At 41.4% G+C, this 19,207-nt stretch overlaps 2 protein-coding genes across 2 annotated transcripts in view; one reads left to right on the top strand and one right to left on the bottom strand.

Annotated features, from left to right (window-relative positions):
• Nucleotides 1-777, bottom strand: part of gpa33 (glycoprotein A33) — a 32,266-nt gene extending 31,489 nt beyond the window's left edge. The window contains exon 1 of the mRNA XM_008107710.3: nucleotides 723-777. Within this exon, the coding sequence (XP_008105917.1) occupies nucleotides 723-774 (52 nt within the window). The 5' untranslated portion in view covers nucleotides 775-777. The remainder of the gene's footprint in view (nucleotides 1-722) is intronic.
• A 1,019-nt stretch (nucleotides 778-1,796) lies between these two features.
• The window catches only part of styxl2 (serine/threonine/tyrosine interacting like 2), a 31,337-nt gene continuing 13,926 nt past the window's right edge, over nucleotides 1,797-19,207 (top strand). The window contains exons 1-3 of the mRNA XM_062974939.1: nucleotides 1,797-1,956; nucleotides 2,962-3,086; nucleotides 14,565-14,659. Coding sequence (XP_062831009.1) covers nucleotides 2,980-3,086; nucleotides 14,565-14,659 — 202 coding nt within the window. The 5' untranslated portion in view covers nucleotides 1,797-1,956; nucleotides 2,962-2,979. The remainder of the gene's footprint in view (nucleotides 1,957-2,961; nucleotides 3,087-14,564; nucleotides 14,660-19,207) is intronic.

The raw sequence follows: 19,207 nt of genomic DNA, 5'->3' as shown, positions 1-19,207 counted from the left end.
AAACAACAGGAAGTGAGAGAAATCTACCCCTAGGAAGGGAAATTCACTCCTGAAAGAGTTATCATAAGAGAAAGGGTGTCTCCACCACAGCTTTATCGCCAATCTTTGTTTCCACAACAAGCTAATTTTTTTTTAAATCTAAATATTACTGGGACAGAAAGTGAGGTGAGACCTCCTGAACAGGAGCACAGACTACAAAACAAATACCATAGGACATTACGCATTTCATATGCTATCGTGTGTGTGTGTGTGTGTGTGTGTGTCTGGTTAGAGTTAAACTTTTAAAATGTACATGTTCCAACTTACAAATTCAACTTGAGAACAAACTACAGAACCTATCTTGTTCTTGACTTGCGGACTGCCTTTATAATTATAGCACTATAATGCTTTGATTTCACTCTAACTGCCATGGCTGCATCCTATGGAATTTTGGAGATTGTAGCTTGGTTAGGCAGGCACTACATGCATCAAGGTGAGAAATACCCCCCCCCCCCCCGAACCTGCAAATATTCTATAGGATGGAATCATGGTGTTAAAGCAGAATTATTGTTGTTGTTTTGTACATTGTTTTTAGACATTGAATTTTTGCCTATTTATTGTAAGCTGCCTTGAGTCCCCTCGGGGAGAAAGGCGGGGTAAAAGTGATGTAAATAATAATAATAATAATGATAATAATAATGCTATAACCATGCAGGAAGGGCCTCTGATCTAGTTTCACTTACTGAATTCTGCTGCGTTCTTCTGCTTGTGTATGTATTCATTAATATGTTCCATCCTCTAGATCTGAAGGAGACATATATTAAAACCAACTTCACTAACTTAAAGCAGTGTAAATATTGAAAATAATTTTAAAAGGCTAAAAATAGATTCAACTATATAGCATGTTAAAATGACAGATCAAAGCCTATTATAATAGTTTAACATTTTTAAAAATATATATTAACCACTATTATTCCATTGTAAGCAAATCCAATCTCCCACTCTGTTGTATTTTACTAAATTACATTTATAATTAAAATTAGGAAATTGTTATTATGTTTCTGATTATCTTTAATTTCCGGACACCAGTGTATATAGATGCCTCATATATTTTTTAAAAAGTCTATATGTTACCACTGAATATATCAGTAATGGAGAATGAGTTTTCTTCTTTTGAGCTCTGCATGTCCCACAAACCCAGTGCATAGGAGTATAAACACTGATTAGCCATCTAATTCAAGACAATACAGGACAAGGTTATCTGTTTTATTCCCCTGTATGTATGCCTGCGGCATACTACACATTAAAGAGGAATGCCTGTTCCCTATGAATAACCTGTTTTTCTTCCCCTAATGGTATATCCTCAAATATATGTATGACAACAATCAATGTTTATCTCCCATTGATCAGTTACAATAAAAACCATTCTAAATAGTTTTCATAAACACAATTGCAAAAAAGATTTAAAAAAATAGTTTGCTCCTCATCCTTTACTTGACATACTTAACTTTACACAGGTAACATGTCTTTTTAAAAATATTTTAATTATTTTTGAAGTAGCAATTTAATTGTGATACAGTAGCAATTAATATAACTCATAAGATGATGACAATAACTACTACAACAATGGTTAAAGGACAACACAAAAAGAGTTTGAAGTGTGTGCAGAATTTAGTTACAGAGGTTCCTTGATTACTGGAAACAACGTTAAAAGACCAAAAGGACGATGGTGGAGCTGTGCATTGCTTTCCTGCTACTCAATAGCTTGTGTCTGGAAATGCTATATTTAGAAGGATGATAAAATTTGAAGCTGACAGTTGTCCTGCCCCTTCGAGAAGAAATCAGAGAGAGGGCAGGAGGCCCACTGATCTTATCCTCCTTGTGTGCCCTGACATTTCCCCTTTTTGGCTCCCAGCTTCTGTTCCCAAGCAGGAAAAACTTACTGTCAAGAGGAGACACACTTCCCCACCACAGACGGTAAGTTACCACTGGGATCTCACAACTTGCTGGGTCATTGTGTAGTGGAGCAACTCAATTCTCGCTTATGGAAGCTTGGTTGCATTCCTGACATTTGAGACCAGCTGCAAGGGGGGTTGGGAAGGAGGGCTGAGTAAAGGAAGAAATATCAGAGGCCCTGGGGATTGAAGCAGAACAGTTCTTATTTCCTTTGAAAAAGGTGGCAGAATCACTTAGAAGAAGCTTAAGAAACAACTACTACTTTTTTTGGCCCATTTACACAGCTATACAGTGCAATTTGAAACTGCATTATATGGTCAGTGTATATTAATATTAATATATTCTGCCAACCTAGCAGTTTCAAAAACATGCAAATGTGAGTAGAACAATAGTGGGAAGGTAATAGCACTCCATGCAGTCCACATGACCTTGGAGGTGTCTACGGACAATGCCGGCTCTTTGGCTTAGAAATGGAGATGAGCACAAACCCCCAGAGTCGAACACGACTAGATTTAATGTCAGGGGAAAACCTTTACCTTTACCTATATGACTCTGCCACACTGATTATGTAATGCAGTTTCAAGCTGCATTGTATGGCAGTGTACATGAGACCACTTCAAATTGGGGATATAGAGCAGAGTGCTTTTAATGTGGAAATAATGTAAATGTTCAGTCTTCTGTAACTGTTTATATTAATGCTCAAGAGTGCAGGACTAGTGAGTTTCTCAGAAATATATTTGTCTTCTGCTATACTGGCTGTGGGGCTGTAGATGGTATTGTCCAAATTGAATAATTCTTCCAGCTTCTGAGTTTTTTTTTGTTTTAGATTCCCTGTAACCAAAGCACAAAGAATCTTGATAACTTGAAGCAGTTTATTATTTTTAAAAAAGGCTCTCAGACTCAGTCACCCACGCCTTCCAAAACATATTGATCTGCCTTATTCTACTTGGCAGATGGGCCCCATTGTGGGACCCTGTGACTTGGTACATTCTTGTCCACCTAATCCTACCCTCTCCCTAATTCCAGCTGGTTCCCACTGCAGCTATGGCAAGTGGTATCGATTCAGATGGCGAACAGGTGGTGCCAGATGAAGAAGGGCCTGATGTGAAAGCAGTCCAAGCCCATTATCTTCGAAGCCCCTCTCCCGGCCGGTGAGTGGTGTTTGCTTTTGGTTTGGAGTTTTATCTTGTCAAGCAGGCCTTCTGAACACAAAACAAACCTTTCTTCCCGCCACTCACCTTTTAAAAACTTAACCTGGCACATCATCCAAATCCTGATCAATAAGACAGATGAAGAAATTGTTTTTTTAACACCTTCCAGAAATCAGGATGCAGAGCTCATGTATTATTTAGCTAACCTAATTGGTTCAACAGGAAAAAAAAATATTGGGAAGGTTTGGTGAAGCAAAATAGAAGAAGCAGAGCCCATCTAAGCTGTTTATATCATCCTTATCACAGTTCTGATAAGTTTGGATTGTTCTAAGCACCCTTCCAGACAACTCCTATATCCCAGGATCTGATCCCAGGTTTACTTTAAACCTGGGACCAGATCTTGGGATATAGGACCTGTCTGGAAGGGCCCTCATTTGGTAGTAAGCAGTGCTTCTCAAACTGTGCTCCTCCAGATATTTTGGACTTCAGCTCCCACAATTCCTAACAGCTGGTAAACTGGCTAGGATTTCTGGGAGTTGAAGTCCAAAACACTTGGAGGAGCAGTTTGAGAAACACTGCTATATATATTTGGGACAAGAGCACTGTTGGGTCTTGTACTCCATTTGAGGTCGTATCCAGCAATGTGACATTGAAGTTGTAATTATTTTTGAAATTTTAATCACTATTTGTTTTAGTCAACTAAAGGTAGCCTTCCTCGGTGCCCCAATGCCCCTCCCAAACAACCAATTTCCATCTCTCTTTGTCGCAGTAGTTATTCTTTACTTTAAAAAAAACACAAATGACTAAAACCCAAATCTTATGTACAGTTACTTGAGGAATATGTCCTATGTAACTCAGTGACACATATTTTGATGCATATTTGCTGTATATAAATAAATGTTTTTAATTACTACTTTAACATCTGAAATTTGTTTTAATTGTGTCAGAAGCGACTTAAGAACATATGGCAAGTCGCTTCTGGTGTGAGAGAATTGACCGTCTACAGAGATGTTGCCCAGGGGACGCCCGGATGTGTTACCATCCTGCTGGGAGGCTTCTCTCATGTCCCTGCAAGCTAGAACTGACAGATGGGAGCTCACCCCGTCACTGGCAACCTTCAGGTCACCAACCCAATTTTTAGGTCAGCAGTCCAGCTGGCACAAGAGTTTAACCCATTGTGCTACTGCAACTCTTTAACATCTGAAATCAATATGTATCTGAAGAAATACGTGCTACAATTTTAGTTTTCACATAAGGTTCTTTCGTTTTAAATGCAATAGTTCCATCACATGGAATCCAGGGGTTTGTCATTTAATGAAATATTTAGAACTTTCTGCCAGAGAGCTCTAGTTTCTCCCCAAACTATAAATCCAAGGTTTCCATAGGATGCATTGGGATCAAAGTGCTATAACTGTTTAGTATGAAAGGTCTCATGATCCCAACTGCTTGTTGCAGTTTTGCTGAGACATTTTAATGGGAAACAACTCCCTTATCTTTATATTGAGGGAAAGTGTGTTCAGTTTTCATTCGCAGTAACATTTTGCCATTAGGGCAGTGATCCTCCAAGCAGAAAGTTATTAGGGAAAATGGAAGTTTCTATCCAATTTTTATTGCTAGAGCCAAGAAGCAGAACACTGATACACTCAGCCTAGTGAGTAAACACACTTGACATGTCATCTCCTTCCCTACTGCCTGTTATTGCTCAGAGCCAACACAATGTCTTAGCTCTTTTCACTGCTTAATGTACCATGTCTGGGGGTTGTGTTTTAGTTGGGAGAAATTACTTTGGAATACAGACTACTATTAAGGCAAGCAAGAGAGGCATTGAAAAGAACATGGAGTGACACAGTGTATGTGCGTGTGTACGTGGGGGGGGGGGGGGGGGGGAGCTGGTTGTCAGCTAATGCTCTTACGGGACTAGATGTTTAGAAATAAATTACTAAATGGGAGGGGACTCTTTTTCAGCCCAGAGGGATCAATTTCCTTATGTATAGCTTTCAGGGGCCATATGCCACTGCTGGAAGCATGGAAGAGGACAAAACAAAATGTGTGGGTGGCCAAGGTCATATATGTGTGTGTTTAAATATCCAATTTTTACCCATTTTCCATCCATCCCCCATTCAACATGTCTACATACATACAAAAATTATCACCATCCACATACATTCATATACCCAAATATATCTCTCTCCCCTATCACATCTATGGAGAAAATGCTTCCTTGCTGGATGGTGCCTGCTGGTTTTTTTTTCAATCTTCAAAAAGAGGCCAAGCTTTTGCAAAGGTGTTTAAAGTGGCTTGTAGGCATTCCTCTGAATAAGCACAGACTACGTTATTGTCAGCATATTGGAGTTCTATAATAAAAGTTGTGACCTTACTTTTGGCTTTCAGCCTATTGAGGTTAAAGAGCTTGCCATCTGTCTGACAGGTGATTTCCACACTAGTGGAAAGGTGTAGAACAGTGGTTCTCAACCTGTGGGTCCCCAGATGTTTTGGCCTTCAATTCCCAGAAATCATAACAGCTAGTTAACTCGCTGGGATTTTTGGGAGTTTTAGGCCAAAACACCTGGGGACCCACAGGTTGAGAACCACTGGTGTAGAATCATAGCGATAAAGATGGAAAATGAGATTTGGGCTATAAGGCATCCTTGTTTTACATGTGATCCCATCTTAAATGGGTTACTTTGAAAGCTGTTGCTGTCCAAGACTGCTGCCATTGTGTCATCATGGAGGAGTTACAGGATGTTCACAAATTTATCAGGGTATCTGATTTTCAGAAGGATGGTCCAGAGAGCATTGCAATTCACTGTTTCAAAGGCCTTTGCGAGGTTGATGAATGCCATGTACAGAGGCTGATTTTGTTCTCTGCATTTTTTTTTTTTTGGAGCTGTCGTGCAGTGAAGATCATATCCACTGGAGGGGTGGAAGCCATTGTGGGATTAAAGGAGGATGTCTTCTGAAATAGGTAGAAGGCTGTTTGTGAGGATTTTTGAAAGGATTTTCCTGGCAGAGATTAAAACAGAAATACTTCCATAGTTTCCATAGTCTATTGTTTCTCCCTTTTCAAAAAGGGTGATGATAATAGCATCCTTGAAGTCTACTGGAATATTTTCAGTCACCCACACTTTTTTCAGTGAGCTTGTGGAGTGTTGTGTCAGCTCAGGCCTACCCTCTTTAAAGATTTCAGCAGGGATCCCATGAGGTCCACTGGCTTTGTTATTTTTTAATTGGTTGATGGCTTTATTGACTTCTTCCAAGGCAGACAGTGCTGCAAGCTCATCCCCGGTTTGTTGTTGAAGGGTTTGTGAGAGAACCTCTTCAGCCACATTGGAACTGTAGATAAGGAGGTTATATTAATGCTATTTCTGAGGTACAAATAAAGAAGATGCAATGGGAAGATTTCAGCTCTCAGATTGCTGGTTCCCACCCATGGATGACTAGTTCTAATACTACTCACTCCACACAATTTGCTGTAACTTTGTCTTCATTGTTCTTAAATAAACAGTCTGTTGTTAAGTAAGAGTAGTTGTCAGTAAAATCCTATCCTAAAATGGTAGGATTGCTTATTATAATACCTACTACACCTACACAACTGTGAGCACAGTATGATGACAACATGTTCACAGGTGGGTGGGAGCCAGGTCTTCCTTGCCGTCTCAGTCCAGCCTCCACATGTTCAGCTGGAAGTGTAAATAGAATCAATGCCACCATGGGCGTTTACAGCTGGAAACATGCAAACTGTCATCAGGCTGTCAGGTGGCTATGTGGAGGATTGGACTGGCAACAGTGGAGACGTTCTCTCTGCCCATGTGTGCTGGCTGCACATGTGAAAGGGACTTCTGTTCTCTGGGGTGTTCTTAGGTCCCTTCCTAAGAGAGATAAAAGGATAAACGAGGCTTTGTAGTCCTGATCCATTTTTCTCTTTTATCTCTTTCCCTCTTCCCATGACTAGAGATGAGAATGAGCACTGCTAGCCAAGCCATCTGTCTTTTGCCACAGCTTAGCTACACTTGGCCAAGTTCAGGTTTCCCCTCCTTTGCATATGGCTCATTTGCATAGACATTGTGAAGATATCCTTAGCACACTTGCAGTTGCTTTTTAACATGGTTTGGAATACAGTTGGTATAACACATATGCTGGGGATTACGGGTAGAGGGGCCCTACAAATATGGAAAAACTGGAATTTTTAAAAACCCCATTGCATGAAATAACATGTCTCTAGGAATCTCTGTGTCCTCCAATGTGATTCTGCTGGAAGTTGACAATAAATTTATGCTGGATGACCTAGAGCAGTGATTTTCAACCTGTGGGTTGCCAGATGTTTTGACCTTCAACTCCCAGAAATCCCAGCCAGTTTACCAGCTGTTAGAATTTCTGGGAGATGAGGGCCAAAACATCTGGGGACCCACAGGTTGAGAACACTCACCTAGAGATTTCTGGAGAGAACATGTTAATCAAATCCTCAAATGAAATCCAACTAAAATTAAGTGCACAAATATGGAGGACTGACTGTATTTCAAATATGTGAGCAGTGTAGGGGATGCTGGATGCTACGAGGGCATTCATATACGACTGTAGAATGAAAAGAAGGTGGAATGAGGGCTTACATGCTCTGGAACAGAACTTGTCTACATACAAGATTGTCAAAGTGTTTGATACCCTTATTTCTTTGAAGTGTGGACAGTGGACCCTCCCTCTTATTCTGCTGTGGCTGGAGAAGGGTCTCTACACAGAGGGAGGCTGAGAGAGGGTAGCTTATAACACTTGGAGCCATGGCCCCTATCAGATAGGAGGGAACCGTGCTTGGAGGTAGCTTTTAAACTGCTCTGTCTTTTAGTGGGATAGGGTTACAGTGCTCCTCGTCTTTAGGCAGCACAGTGACCCCCATATGAGGTTGTATTGGGGTGGGGGCATTGGGAGCTGCATGTGATGCCTTTTGGAAGCCCACAGCAGAATCTGAGCAAGATAACACCTTCTTATCTTCTCCAGTAATTGATATTTAGAGGCACAATGTCTTTTGCATGAGTAAGAATTGTCATAATACGAAATTAGCTATCATATCTAGAAGTCATTGATATTTTCATCACACGTGAATTTGTCTAATTAGCTATCATATCTAGAAGTCATTGATACTTTAGCTATCATATCTAGAAGTCATTGATATTATTATCACACATGAATTTGTCTAATTCTCTTTTAAAGCTTGCCACCATCACTACTCCTTGCATACCTAATTTCATGTATTCACTATGCACCAATATGCCTTGAGTGAAGAAGTATTTCCTTTACTGTTTTATAAATCAATCATTTTACTTCATTGGGTATTGCAAGATTCTTAGAGAAGCCTGACCATTTTTCTACACCACCTACTCCACATACTCAGTGTGTGTATATATGTGAACATGCGTCCATATAAATGTTATCCATTATCCATCCCTCTAATCATCCCTTTTTGATAGGCTTCCACTTGCTTCTCTTCTACCTGCTTGTTTATGTGCTGAAGAACTAGCTGATTAAAGAAAGGATAACGTTTCTTAGGTTATCCACTTTCTTCTAGCCCAGCACCTTATTCAGTGCTATTTACGTACATAGGGAAATCTATGTGCCTTGTCAAGAAGAAACAGCAACATGTTCTCTTCTGAAAGCGCTAATGGCCTCATTCCTCATTTAGGAATGCTGAGTTCTGTGATAAAGATTCTTTCATTTTGAAAGAAGCAAGTCTGCTTTTGCTGCCAAGTCTTATATGCAATGAAAAGTGGCATCCAATTATGATTTCCCAGTTAGTGCATCTGTATGATACATATGTTTGTCACAGTTGTATTTTTACCCTTCTGGAGGTGGCAAAATTCTGCTGTTCCTAAGCTACAGTTCTATGCTTCTTAAATTGTGTAGGATAAAATTCCATCTAAGGAAATGGAATTTACTTCCAACTAAACATGAGGGAAATCGGTATATTAGGCATTATGCCCCCCAATGTTAGGATGGTTTTCCATAATTATTTTTCATACCACATCCCATTCTGCAAACACAAAGTCAATGAAAAATATCTGCTATTTGTCATTTGTTGATAGTGTGTGCACTGATTTCCACATACACAATTTTGTTATATTTTGCACTGAATCATTACTGTATATACTTGAGTATAAGCCAACCCGAATATAAACCCAGGCACCTAATTTTACCACAAAAAACTGGGAAAACGTATTGACGTATTGAAAACGTATAAGATGAGGGTGGGAAATGTAGCAGCTAGTGGTAAATTTCAAAAATAAAAATAGATACCAAGAAAATTACATTAATTGAGGTATCAGTAGGTTAAATGTTTTTGAATATTTACATGAAACTGTAATTTAAGATCAGACTGTCCAACTCTGATTACCTATATACTCGAGTATAAATTGACCCAAATATAAGCCGGCCAGTCTGTACACTGCAGTCTGTACTTTATTTTGGCAGTTACAATATACAGTACACTAGCAGAGAAGAAGAATGGAACCTTTTTTTATTTCCAACCCTTCCCTCCCCTCCCCGTCTCCCTTTATTTCCCCCTTTCCCCCTCTTCCAAAACCCTTTGCATAACACAAAAATCTGCGAAACAGCGAAAATACTGCAATAAATGTGTACATTTATATTAATTGAAAACCCACGAAACAGCGAGGGAGCGAAAAGTGAACTGCAAAGTAGCGAGGGAACACTGTATATGGCAGTCCAAAATAAGTTACATGTCTTTGAGTATTGGCTCTAGCATGTTAAAGGCAGCAAAGGAACCTATCAAAATTGTAAATCCGATTGATCTCTTTGTTTGCTAGTGGCAGAATAGCACTTTAGGGGTTGCTGGATTTTAGGCACTTCAGTTGCTGCAGGGAAAGGAGCAATTTTAAATTTACATGATGTACATATAATAAAGATGGGGAATATTTTCCCTAGCAAGAGCTATTGACCCATTGGAAACGTTATTTGAGGGCCACAGCTGATGGCAGATGTAATCAGAGGTCATGTTGAATGGGACCATATTTTAAAGTGAATGGGACTACAGCCCAAGCCGAATGATATTTATAACTTTGTGAATGGTAAGGCTTTCTCTGTGTATTTTATCTGAGAAAACAGGATGGAGCAGTTACAATTTCAGGGGGGGGGGGCAGTCCTCAGAGCTGTGGTGGAGTTTTAAGTCTGAACTAAACCACAATTGCCATTGACTGAGAACAGGCCTGGATCTACAATGTCCAGAGAGTCCCACGCACCAGGGTAGAAGACACCTCAAGAGAAATTAGTATTTCCTCTCAGATTGTCAAATCCCGATATTTCTTAGTAATATGGTAGTTTGACACATGTGTCAAACTCAAAGGCTGCGAGCCGAATTTTCGAGCCAAATGTCATTTTATGTAACCCTACAGATGCTGGACTACCACTCCTGTACTCACCATTAGACATAATGACTATCAATCAAATCATTTATTTCGGTCATAGACCAGCACAGGAAATAAAGGTCACAGTTACATACAAACTTGGTACGTTTAGTACATTAAAAACGTAAAGATAGATACTAAAGCACAATGGGGGGAAGGAGTGGAAGGGGAAACAGGGCGAAAACATACAATGCATCATGACATAATGACTAGACCTTATGGGAGTTGTGAAACAGTCACATCTAGTTTGTTCTGCTTTGTCAGGATAGTGGGGTTTGAATTTAGATAGGCTTATGGATATGAAGACTGACTTTAAAATATCCTTTAACCTTTCCCCAATCTCAGAGAAACAAGTGCTGTTGGGTTTCAATTCCCATTATCCTCAGTCCACATGGCGGATAATCAAAAGTAATGGGTATCATTCGGTAACATCTGGGGACCCAAACTGGGTAAAAAATTTAGAGCACTGACCAGCATGTAAATAAAATTATAGTTGGCCTTCAGATTATCAGTCCATGCATTCAACATCCCTTTGAAGGCAACCATGAGGCTGATGTGGCCCTTGATGAAAATGTGTTTGACACCCTTGGCAAAGGGAGAAATAATATTGTCTTCTTAATCTGCATTAGCCCTCAGGTGGAGCTTTCTGGTGCTTTGTGCTCTCCAAACCAAGTGCCGGTCTTTTGCTTTTGCTTGCCGTGGCCTTCTCAATTGCCTCTGGCTTAAGAAGCTGGATGTCCATATAACGTTTCATGGTCAGTTGCTATGGAGACCCATTTTGATTAATTCAGCTGTCAGGGAGTCCTGTATTTATAGCATGCAGAGACATCTGGACCCTCTAGTGGATGAAAAAAGAAACCTCTTTCCCTCTTGTAAAAAGAGTGTGTGCATAATATGCATACACATGATCAGCTCCTTAACTTTTGCACCTTAGTGACATTTGTGAATAGAGAGTGGAGAGTTTTCCACCTTTTCAGATCATTTCATCTCATTCAGGGCTCCGCGCTCATTTCCAAGGGATGGATGTTGGGCTGCTAACCTTGGAGCTCTAAGGCATCATTTGCCTCACGCCAGCAGCCCTATGGATTCTCCTCCGCTCGGGTTCTGAACACTCCAATATTCCACAACTTTTTTTTCATTACTGTATATCAAAGACTTTTACAGGCAATGTTTTACGATATCTGTGCATTGCTGTAGCTGTTATATCTAGGTGAATATTACTGCTTCCTCTTTGCAATAGAAGAAATAGGATTGGGAGACAGTGGGTGAATCTGCAGAAGAATTTCCTTTTCCCCAAGGGAATTTCTGTGAAATGTTTCCATGTTTTCCCCCATAATTATTTATGTGTCCATAGGATAAAATCAATATAAAGAATGAGAGATGCAGCATCAGTATTCTCTAAATCAGCGTTTCTCAACCTGGGGGTTGGGTCCCCTAGGGGGGTCGCAAAGGGGCTTCAGAGGGGTCGCCAAAGACCATCAGAAAGCTGAAGATCTCTCCACCTGTCCTTTGGCCCAATTCTATCGTTGGTGGGGTTCAAGGGGCCTTTTGATTGTAGATGAACTATAAATCCCAGCAACTACAACTCCCAAATGGCAAAGTCTATTTTCCCCAAACTCCACCAGTGTTCATATTTGGGCATATTGAGTATTCATGCCAAGTTTGGTCCAGATCTATCATTGTTTGAGTCCACAGTGCTCTCTGGATGTAGGTGAACTCCAACTCCTAAACTCAAGGTCAGTGGTCTACAGGGCCGGCCCCACTCATGCGGCAGCTGACGCCGCCGCCTCGGGCGCAGGCCCGGGGGGGCGCCGTCAGGCTGGGCGGGAGGCGGGGCACCGCCCTGACGGTGCCCCGCCTCCCGCCCAGTGCGCCCTGGCCCGTCTGGCCTGCTTGAAAAGGCCAGACGGGCGAGCGGGAGTAGCGTGGGAGGCGGGGCCAGCTCTGACGCCGCTCCCCCCCCCCGCCCAGCGTGCCTTGGCCCCGCCTCCCACGCTGCGTGGGAGGCAGGGCCAAGGCACGCTGGGCGGGGGGGGAGCGGCGTCAGAGCTGGCTCCGCCTCCCACGCTACTCCCGCTCGCCCGTCTGGCCTTCCTAGAAGGCCAGAAAGCAGCGGAGGTCCCTCCAGGCCGCAATCGCGGCCTGGAGGGACCTCCGCTGCTTTCTGGCCTGCTAGGAAGGCCAGACGGGCGAGTGGGAGTAGCGTGGGAGGCGGGGCCAACTCTGGCCCCGCCCCCCCGCCCAGCGTGCCCTGGCCCCGCCTCCCACGCAGCGTGGGAGGCGGGGCCAGGGCACGCTGGGCGGGGGCGGGGCCAACTGTGGCCCCGCCCCCTCACTAATCGCCATGGCCCCGCCTCCCACGCAGCGTGGGAGGCGGGGCCAGGGCGCGGGAGGCGGGGCCGGTGGCGGGGGCGCTTTTCAGCACCCCCGCTTCCCATTAAAAATTATCTCCGGCCGGCCCTGGTGGTCTACCAAACCCTTCCAGTATTTTCTGTTGGTCATGGGAGTTCTGATTGCCAATTCTTTCACTGGTAGAGTTCTGAATGCTCTTCGATTGTAAGTGAACTATAAATCCCAGCAACTACAACTCTCAAATGACAAAATCATTTTCAAATTTGTATTCAAATTTGGGCGTATTGGGTATTTGTGCTAAATTTGCCAGAGAAGGCGACGAGGCTCGATAGATTTATTTATTTACTACATTTATATGCCGCCCTTCTCACCCCAAAGGGGACTCAGAGCGGCTTACAAATTACATTCACATACAATACATTATATTATTAGCATAGTACAATAATAGCAGTAATTTACAATAGAGTCTCACTTATCCAACACTCACTTATCCAACATTCTGGATTATCCAACGCATTTTTGTAGTCAATGTTTTCAATATATCGTGATATTTTGGTGCTAAATTCGTAAATACAGTAATTACTACATAGCATTACTGCGTATTGAACTTCTTTTTCTGTCAAGTTTGTTGTATAACATGATGTTTTGGTGCTTAATTTGTAAAATCATAACCTAATTTGATGTTTAATAGGCTTTTCCTTAATGCCGCCTTATTATCCAACATATTCGCTTATCCGTTCTGTCAGCCCTTTTATGTTGGATAAGTGAGACTCTACTGTACTATATTGTATTAAATCATTACATTGTAATATTATTAGTAATATTACATTTAATATATAATATATAATTAATATTATTAAATTGCATTATTATCAGTATTATATCATAATAATAAATAAATAAATAACGTTTTATTCTTCTTCTTCTTGGAAGATAGAGGGAAAAGATGAATTGATTGCAACAGAGTGAATAAGTATAAGTTCCGGATTGCTATTGTTACAGAGTGGTCGGTGGCTCCCAGAGAGAGCACACCACACTCAAAACCAGGAGGGCGAGAGTTCGAATCCTGCTCAGGGACAAAAATGTCAAAATCAGCTGGAAAAAGGCATGGGAGGGTACGGAGCGCACGGAGGGCTGCCAAGGCACATGTTTTGCCCGAGAAGGCGACGAGGCTCGAAAGTGCCCCCCGTCGACATGCGCCCAACGCCGAGGCGTAATTGGCTTCCCACGTTGGACCGGCCCTGGGCGTATTGGGTATTTGTGCTAAATTTGGCCCAGTGAATGAAAATACATCCTGCATATCAGATATTTACTTTACGATTCATAACAGTAGCAAAATTTTAGTTATGAAGTAACAACGAAAATAATTTTATGGTTGGGGGTCACCACAACATGAGGAACTGTATTAAGGGGTCACAGCATTAGGAAGGTTGAGAACCACTGCTCTAAATGAATATTTTGTTGTACTACATGTATGAAGCTAATTCGTGTGAGGGACACAAGGATGATATTTAAATATAGGTGCATTGGAGACACTTTGTCTTTAAAATGGCATCTCTATGCAATCCACAAAAATAAATGTTCACTTACTAGAGATCCTGTCTAGATACCTTTCCTTCAGCTGTCTTGTTCTGAAACAGTTGTGAGGAACTGCGGTGTTAGAGGTGGGTGTCAAAAGACTTGCCAAAGCCTACCTCATGCAGTTGTCATTGATCAACAGATATTCGGTGATATCAGACACAGACACTGAGAGCATCTTCATGGAGCCCATCCATCTTTCATCTGCTGTGGCTGCCAAGCAGATCATCAAAGAAGGTAGGAGACAGAGGGGAAAGGTAATAAAGACAATATGCAGCTTACGAGAAAGAAAAGGTTGTTGAGTAGGTGCGTCCATTTTAGATAACAACGATGCTCTTCCCTTCCAAAAAAAACTTGAGCAGCATTTACAGAACCTTGCTTCCATGCTTGCTTCCATACGGTATGGCTGTCCCTTCTTTGCTGTGACACAAGCTGATGTGATATCAAAGCTTTAATTGTTATATTTTCCTCCTTTTCCTGTCTATTTCCAGCCCAACTTCGTAAAATTCAAAACAATTGACATCTCCACCTGACTGTTGTGACAGGCTTTTAAACAGAGACCAGATGGCCATCTGTCAGGGATACTTTGATTGTGCTTTTCCTGCATGGCAGGGGGTGGGACTAGATGGCCCATGTGGTCTTTCCAACTCTACGATTCTGTGACTCCCAAGATGCTCTTGATGTATTCTATGGCTACTGTGCATTTCATGAGCAGCTTTCTCTCCAATGGCTTACTGTTTTTCATGGCAGCAGAATTATTGATGGATTGCCTCTGAACTATGCCTTCTCATTAGTCAGCTCTTGTTACCTGGGATATCAAGTGGTTTCCTCTCATTTAAAAATATTGCAAAATGAGAAAGAAACATACATGCTATGGTGGATCCCACTGTCACATAGCCAAATGTGCAGTACATGCCAAGATCTGGAATTTAACCAATTGCACAACAGTAGATTAGTTTTTCTCCCATCAAAGGTGTGAGAGATTGTATAGGGGCCGGGCTGTGGCGCAGCTAGCTAGTAACCAGCTGCTATAAATCACTACTGACCGAGAGGTCATGAGTTCGAAGCCCGGGTCGGGTTAAGCCTCCGACCATTAAAAAAAAAATAGCCCCGGCTTGCTGTTGACCTAGCAGCCCCGAAAGACAGTTGAATCTGTCAGTTAGGGAAATTTAGGGACGCTTTATGCGGGAGGCTAATTTAACTAATCTACAACACCATAAAACTGCTCACGAGGAAAAGAAGAGGAAGAACAGCCACCAATGGACGGTGAAGCAACAGCTCCCCCTGTGGCCGGAAATCGTGAAGCTGGAAGATGTTAAAAAAATGCCTCTGTGTCTGTCTAAAACTGAATGTTGTTTGTCTATTGGCATTGAATGTTTGCCATATATGTGTTCATTGCAATCCGCCCTGAGTCCCCTTCGGGGTGAGAAGGGCGGAGTATAAATACTGTAAATAAATAAAATAAATATCAATTGGCTGCTGTAGGGGATGAAAGTACTGTACAGTGGCTTGCACATCAAAATTTATGCTAGCCCAGCATCCAACAGAGCTACAGCTATTATCTTTCTCCATGGTCTATAGGTGTTGATTAATTTGATTAATTAAAGTGTAATTATGAGTTTGTTAGCAATGTTGCTGAACACAAAGCAAAAGTTGTAAGGTGAAAGCTTTGTGGTAAAGCCGATAAACAGGGCTTATTGATGAGTTAAACAATATAAAAGAGGTTGCTGTGAGTTTTCCAGGCTGTATGGCCATGTTCCAGAAGCATTCTCTCCTGACGTTTCTGTCAGAATAATTTTCAGCGCAGCAGTAGTTGGATGGAGTCAGTGGAACGCAGAACGAAGAGACACCCAGAGACATTAGTAAAACTATATACAAGTTTTACTGTAAGCAGTAATAATCAAGACAAACAAACTTGCAGACAATGGACGAACACAGGGCTTGACTCTCACTCTAGGCAGACAGCAACTCAACTGACAGACGCAATCAGCAATGCATAAACACTTGTGTCTGGACACTCCCCAGTTCCAGCCACACATCAAGGACATCACAGCTTCTTAGTAATTAACTCTTTCCAGACTATAGTACACTCTGGATGATGCAATCAGTATGCAATACAGGCAAGACACAAATTTCATTTAAACACTACGAATACACAAATCTGACATTAACAGTTTCGCCCACATCTATGGCAGGCATCCTCAGAGGTTGTGAGGTCTGTTGGAAACTAGGCAGTTAAGGTTTATATATCTGTGGAATGTCCAGGGTGGGAGAAAGAACTCTTGTCTGTTCCAGGCAAATGTGAATGTTGCCATTGGCCACCTTGATTAACATTTAATGGCCTTGCAGCTTCAAAGCCTGACTGCTTCCTGCCTAAGGGAATCCTTTGTTGGGAAGTATTATCTGGCCTTGATTGTTTCTTGTCTGGAATTCCCCTCTTTTCTGAATGTTGTTCTTTATTTGCTGTCCTGATTTTAGAATTTTTTTAAATACTGGTAGCCAGATTTTTCATGGTTTCCCCCTTTATGTTGAAATTGTCCACACCTCCTGACAAAGGATTCCCTTAGGCAGGAAGCAGTGAGGTTTTGAAGCTGCAAGGCCATTAAATGCTAACCAACTGGTCAACTGCAACATTCATATTTGCCTCAAACAGGCAAGAGTTCTTTTTCCCACCCTGGACATTCCACAGATATATAAACCCCACTTGCCTACTTTCCAACAGATCTAACAACCTCCGAGGATGCCTGCCATAGATGTGGCCAAAACGTCAGGAGAGAATGCTTCTGGAACATGGCCATACAACCTGGAAAACTCACAGCAGCCTAGTGATTCTGGCCATGAAAGCCTTCAACAACACAATATAAAAGAGTCTTGGCCATGGGAAATAACACTGCTGAATAAATTGACCCTATGTTATGTACCACATGGACTTGCCATTGAAATTATACTTTCTGTAATTATGGGGGGGGGGGAGTTTCACAGCAACACTGAAGGAGCTTAGTATGAAATAAATTTAAGCTTTAAAAACAACCTTTCTTAAAATCAATAGAGTACTTGAGCTGTATATCATTTGTCTTTTGCTAACAAAAATACCCATTTTAAAAATCCATTTATTTCCTCATTCACCAAAACCCAAAACCCTGTTGTTGTTGTTGTTGTTGTTGTTGTTGTTGTTGTTGTTGTTGTTGTTGTTGTTGTTATGATGTGCTGGTTTCTCTCTCCATTCTGATACCATTCAGCTTTTACCAGTTCTACTTAGCTTACAAAATCCTGTGTCCACTTCAAACCAATGCTATATGTTTTCTCTTGCACACCTCCTCTTTTTTATGGTCTTCCCATCCACTTTGTTATTCCTTCAGCCTTTCAATCTCCTAACTTTTCTCTTCATCTTTATCAGATACCAAGGATGTCAAATTCTAGTTTCCCAAATTTAGATGACACATTTGGAGATTGTGCAAATAATTTGCTTTTAGAAAAATCATTTGATCAGTTTTGGAAAGTTGACCAGATTGCACATAGACAACAGATTGCTAGGCAGAAACGGAAAGTGGCTTTGCTACATTTTTTAGATTCTTTGCATGCATTGCAGGTTTGTACAACATCACCTCAAAGTGTTTATGTGCTGCCATGAGTCCTTTTCTTTGTAAGGTTTGCTCTTCACAGAGCCCCTCTACTTTTAACAGCTGCGGGAAATACGGAAATTAAAGTGATAAGGCTTTCCCAAGAATAGGGATTTCCACAAATTTTGTGTCCGTGTTGAGGTAGTTGGGTATTACCTGGCTGTGGTGTTGCTCAGCAACAGCAGTATATTTTTATGCTCCCTTTTCATGATACAACTAGGGAACCATCAGGAAAAAATTACATAATACAAACTGACAATAGTTTCAAATGATCCAAGAACAATTAGAGTTCAAATAATAACAAGTCATACAATAGCCTAAAACATCCCAGAGTAACAAATATGCACAAATATTAAATATTAAATAATCCACAAATACCATATATACTGATGCATAAATCAACCTCATGTATAAGTCAGCCCCATGTGTAAGGGCAAGTTTTAGTGCCAAAATTATGGCGCCAATGCCATTTCAGGAAACCAACTGCTTCTGGCCACTGCCACCACTTTGCTGCCTAGGCATTGAAAAAGGCCAGAAGTGGTATCAAGGCAGAGAGATTAGAGAAGGTTAGTACTTCTTGTAGGCTCTCCCAAGATGGAGAGATGTCTTTTGCCATTCTACTCAAAGAAGAGAATGGTTCCTTTTTTGATAAGAGCTAAGATACAATACTCACATTGATTCATGAATAAATCAACACAAATTTTTGTGGGGATTGGTTTTTTACTAATTTTTTCTAGACTTATATATGAGTATATAGGGTAATTCACACAAAGGTGCAATTTAAAGTGTCCATGAATAGGTGTCCCTGGAATAACACCTAAAGAACAGCCTACTCTTTGCAGCTGGAGCTAGGGTCCAACTCCTACCCTTCCAGGCCACTTGGAAATGGCAAGACAGAGAATATGGGTCTAGAGCAGTGGTTCTCAGCCTGGGGTCCCTAGATGTCTTTGGCCTACAATTCCCAGAAATCCCAGACATTTTACCAGCTGTTAGGATTTCTGGGAGTTGAAGGCCAAAACATCTGGGGACCCCAGGTTGAGAATCACTGGTCTAGAGGTTGCAAAACTCACAGCTAGAAGGTCCTTTGGGCATTTTCCAAAGCAGCTCCCTGATTTCCCAGGCTAGGGTAGAATATATATATATTATTGTACAGAAGTAAGATCTG

Source organism: Anolis carolinensis, chromosome 3 (genome assembly GCF_035594765.1).
Source record: "Anolis carolinensis isolate JA03-04 chromosome 3, rAnoCar3.1.pri, whole genome shotgun sequence".
NCBI lineage: Eukaryota > Metazoa > Chordata > Lepidosauria > Squamata > Dactyloidae > Anolis > Anolis carolinensis.
The sequence above is the reverse complement of the archived record's forward strand: the minus strand, read 5'-3'. Positions and strand labels throughout refer to the sequence as shown.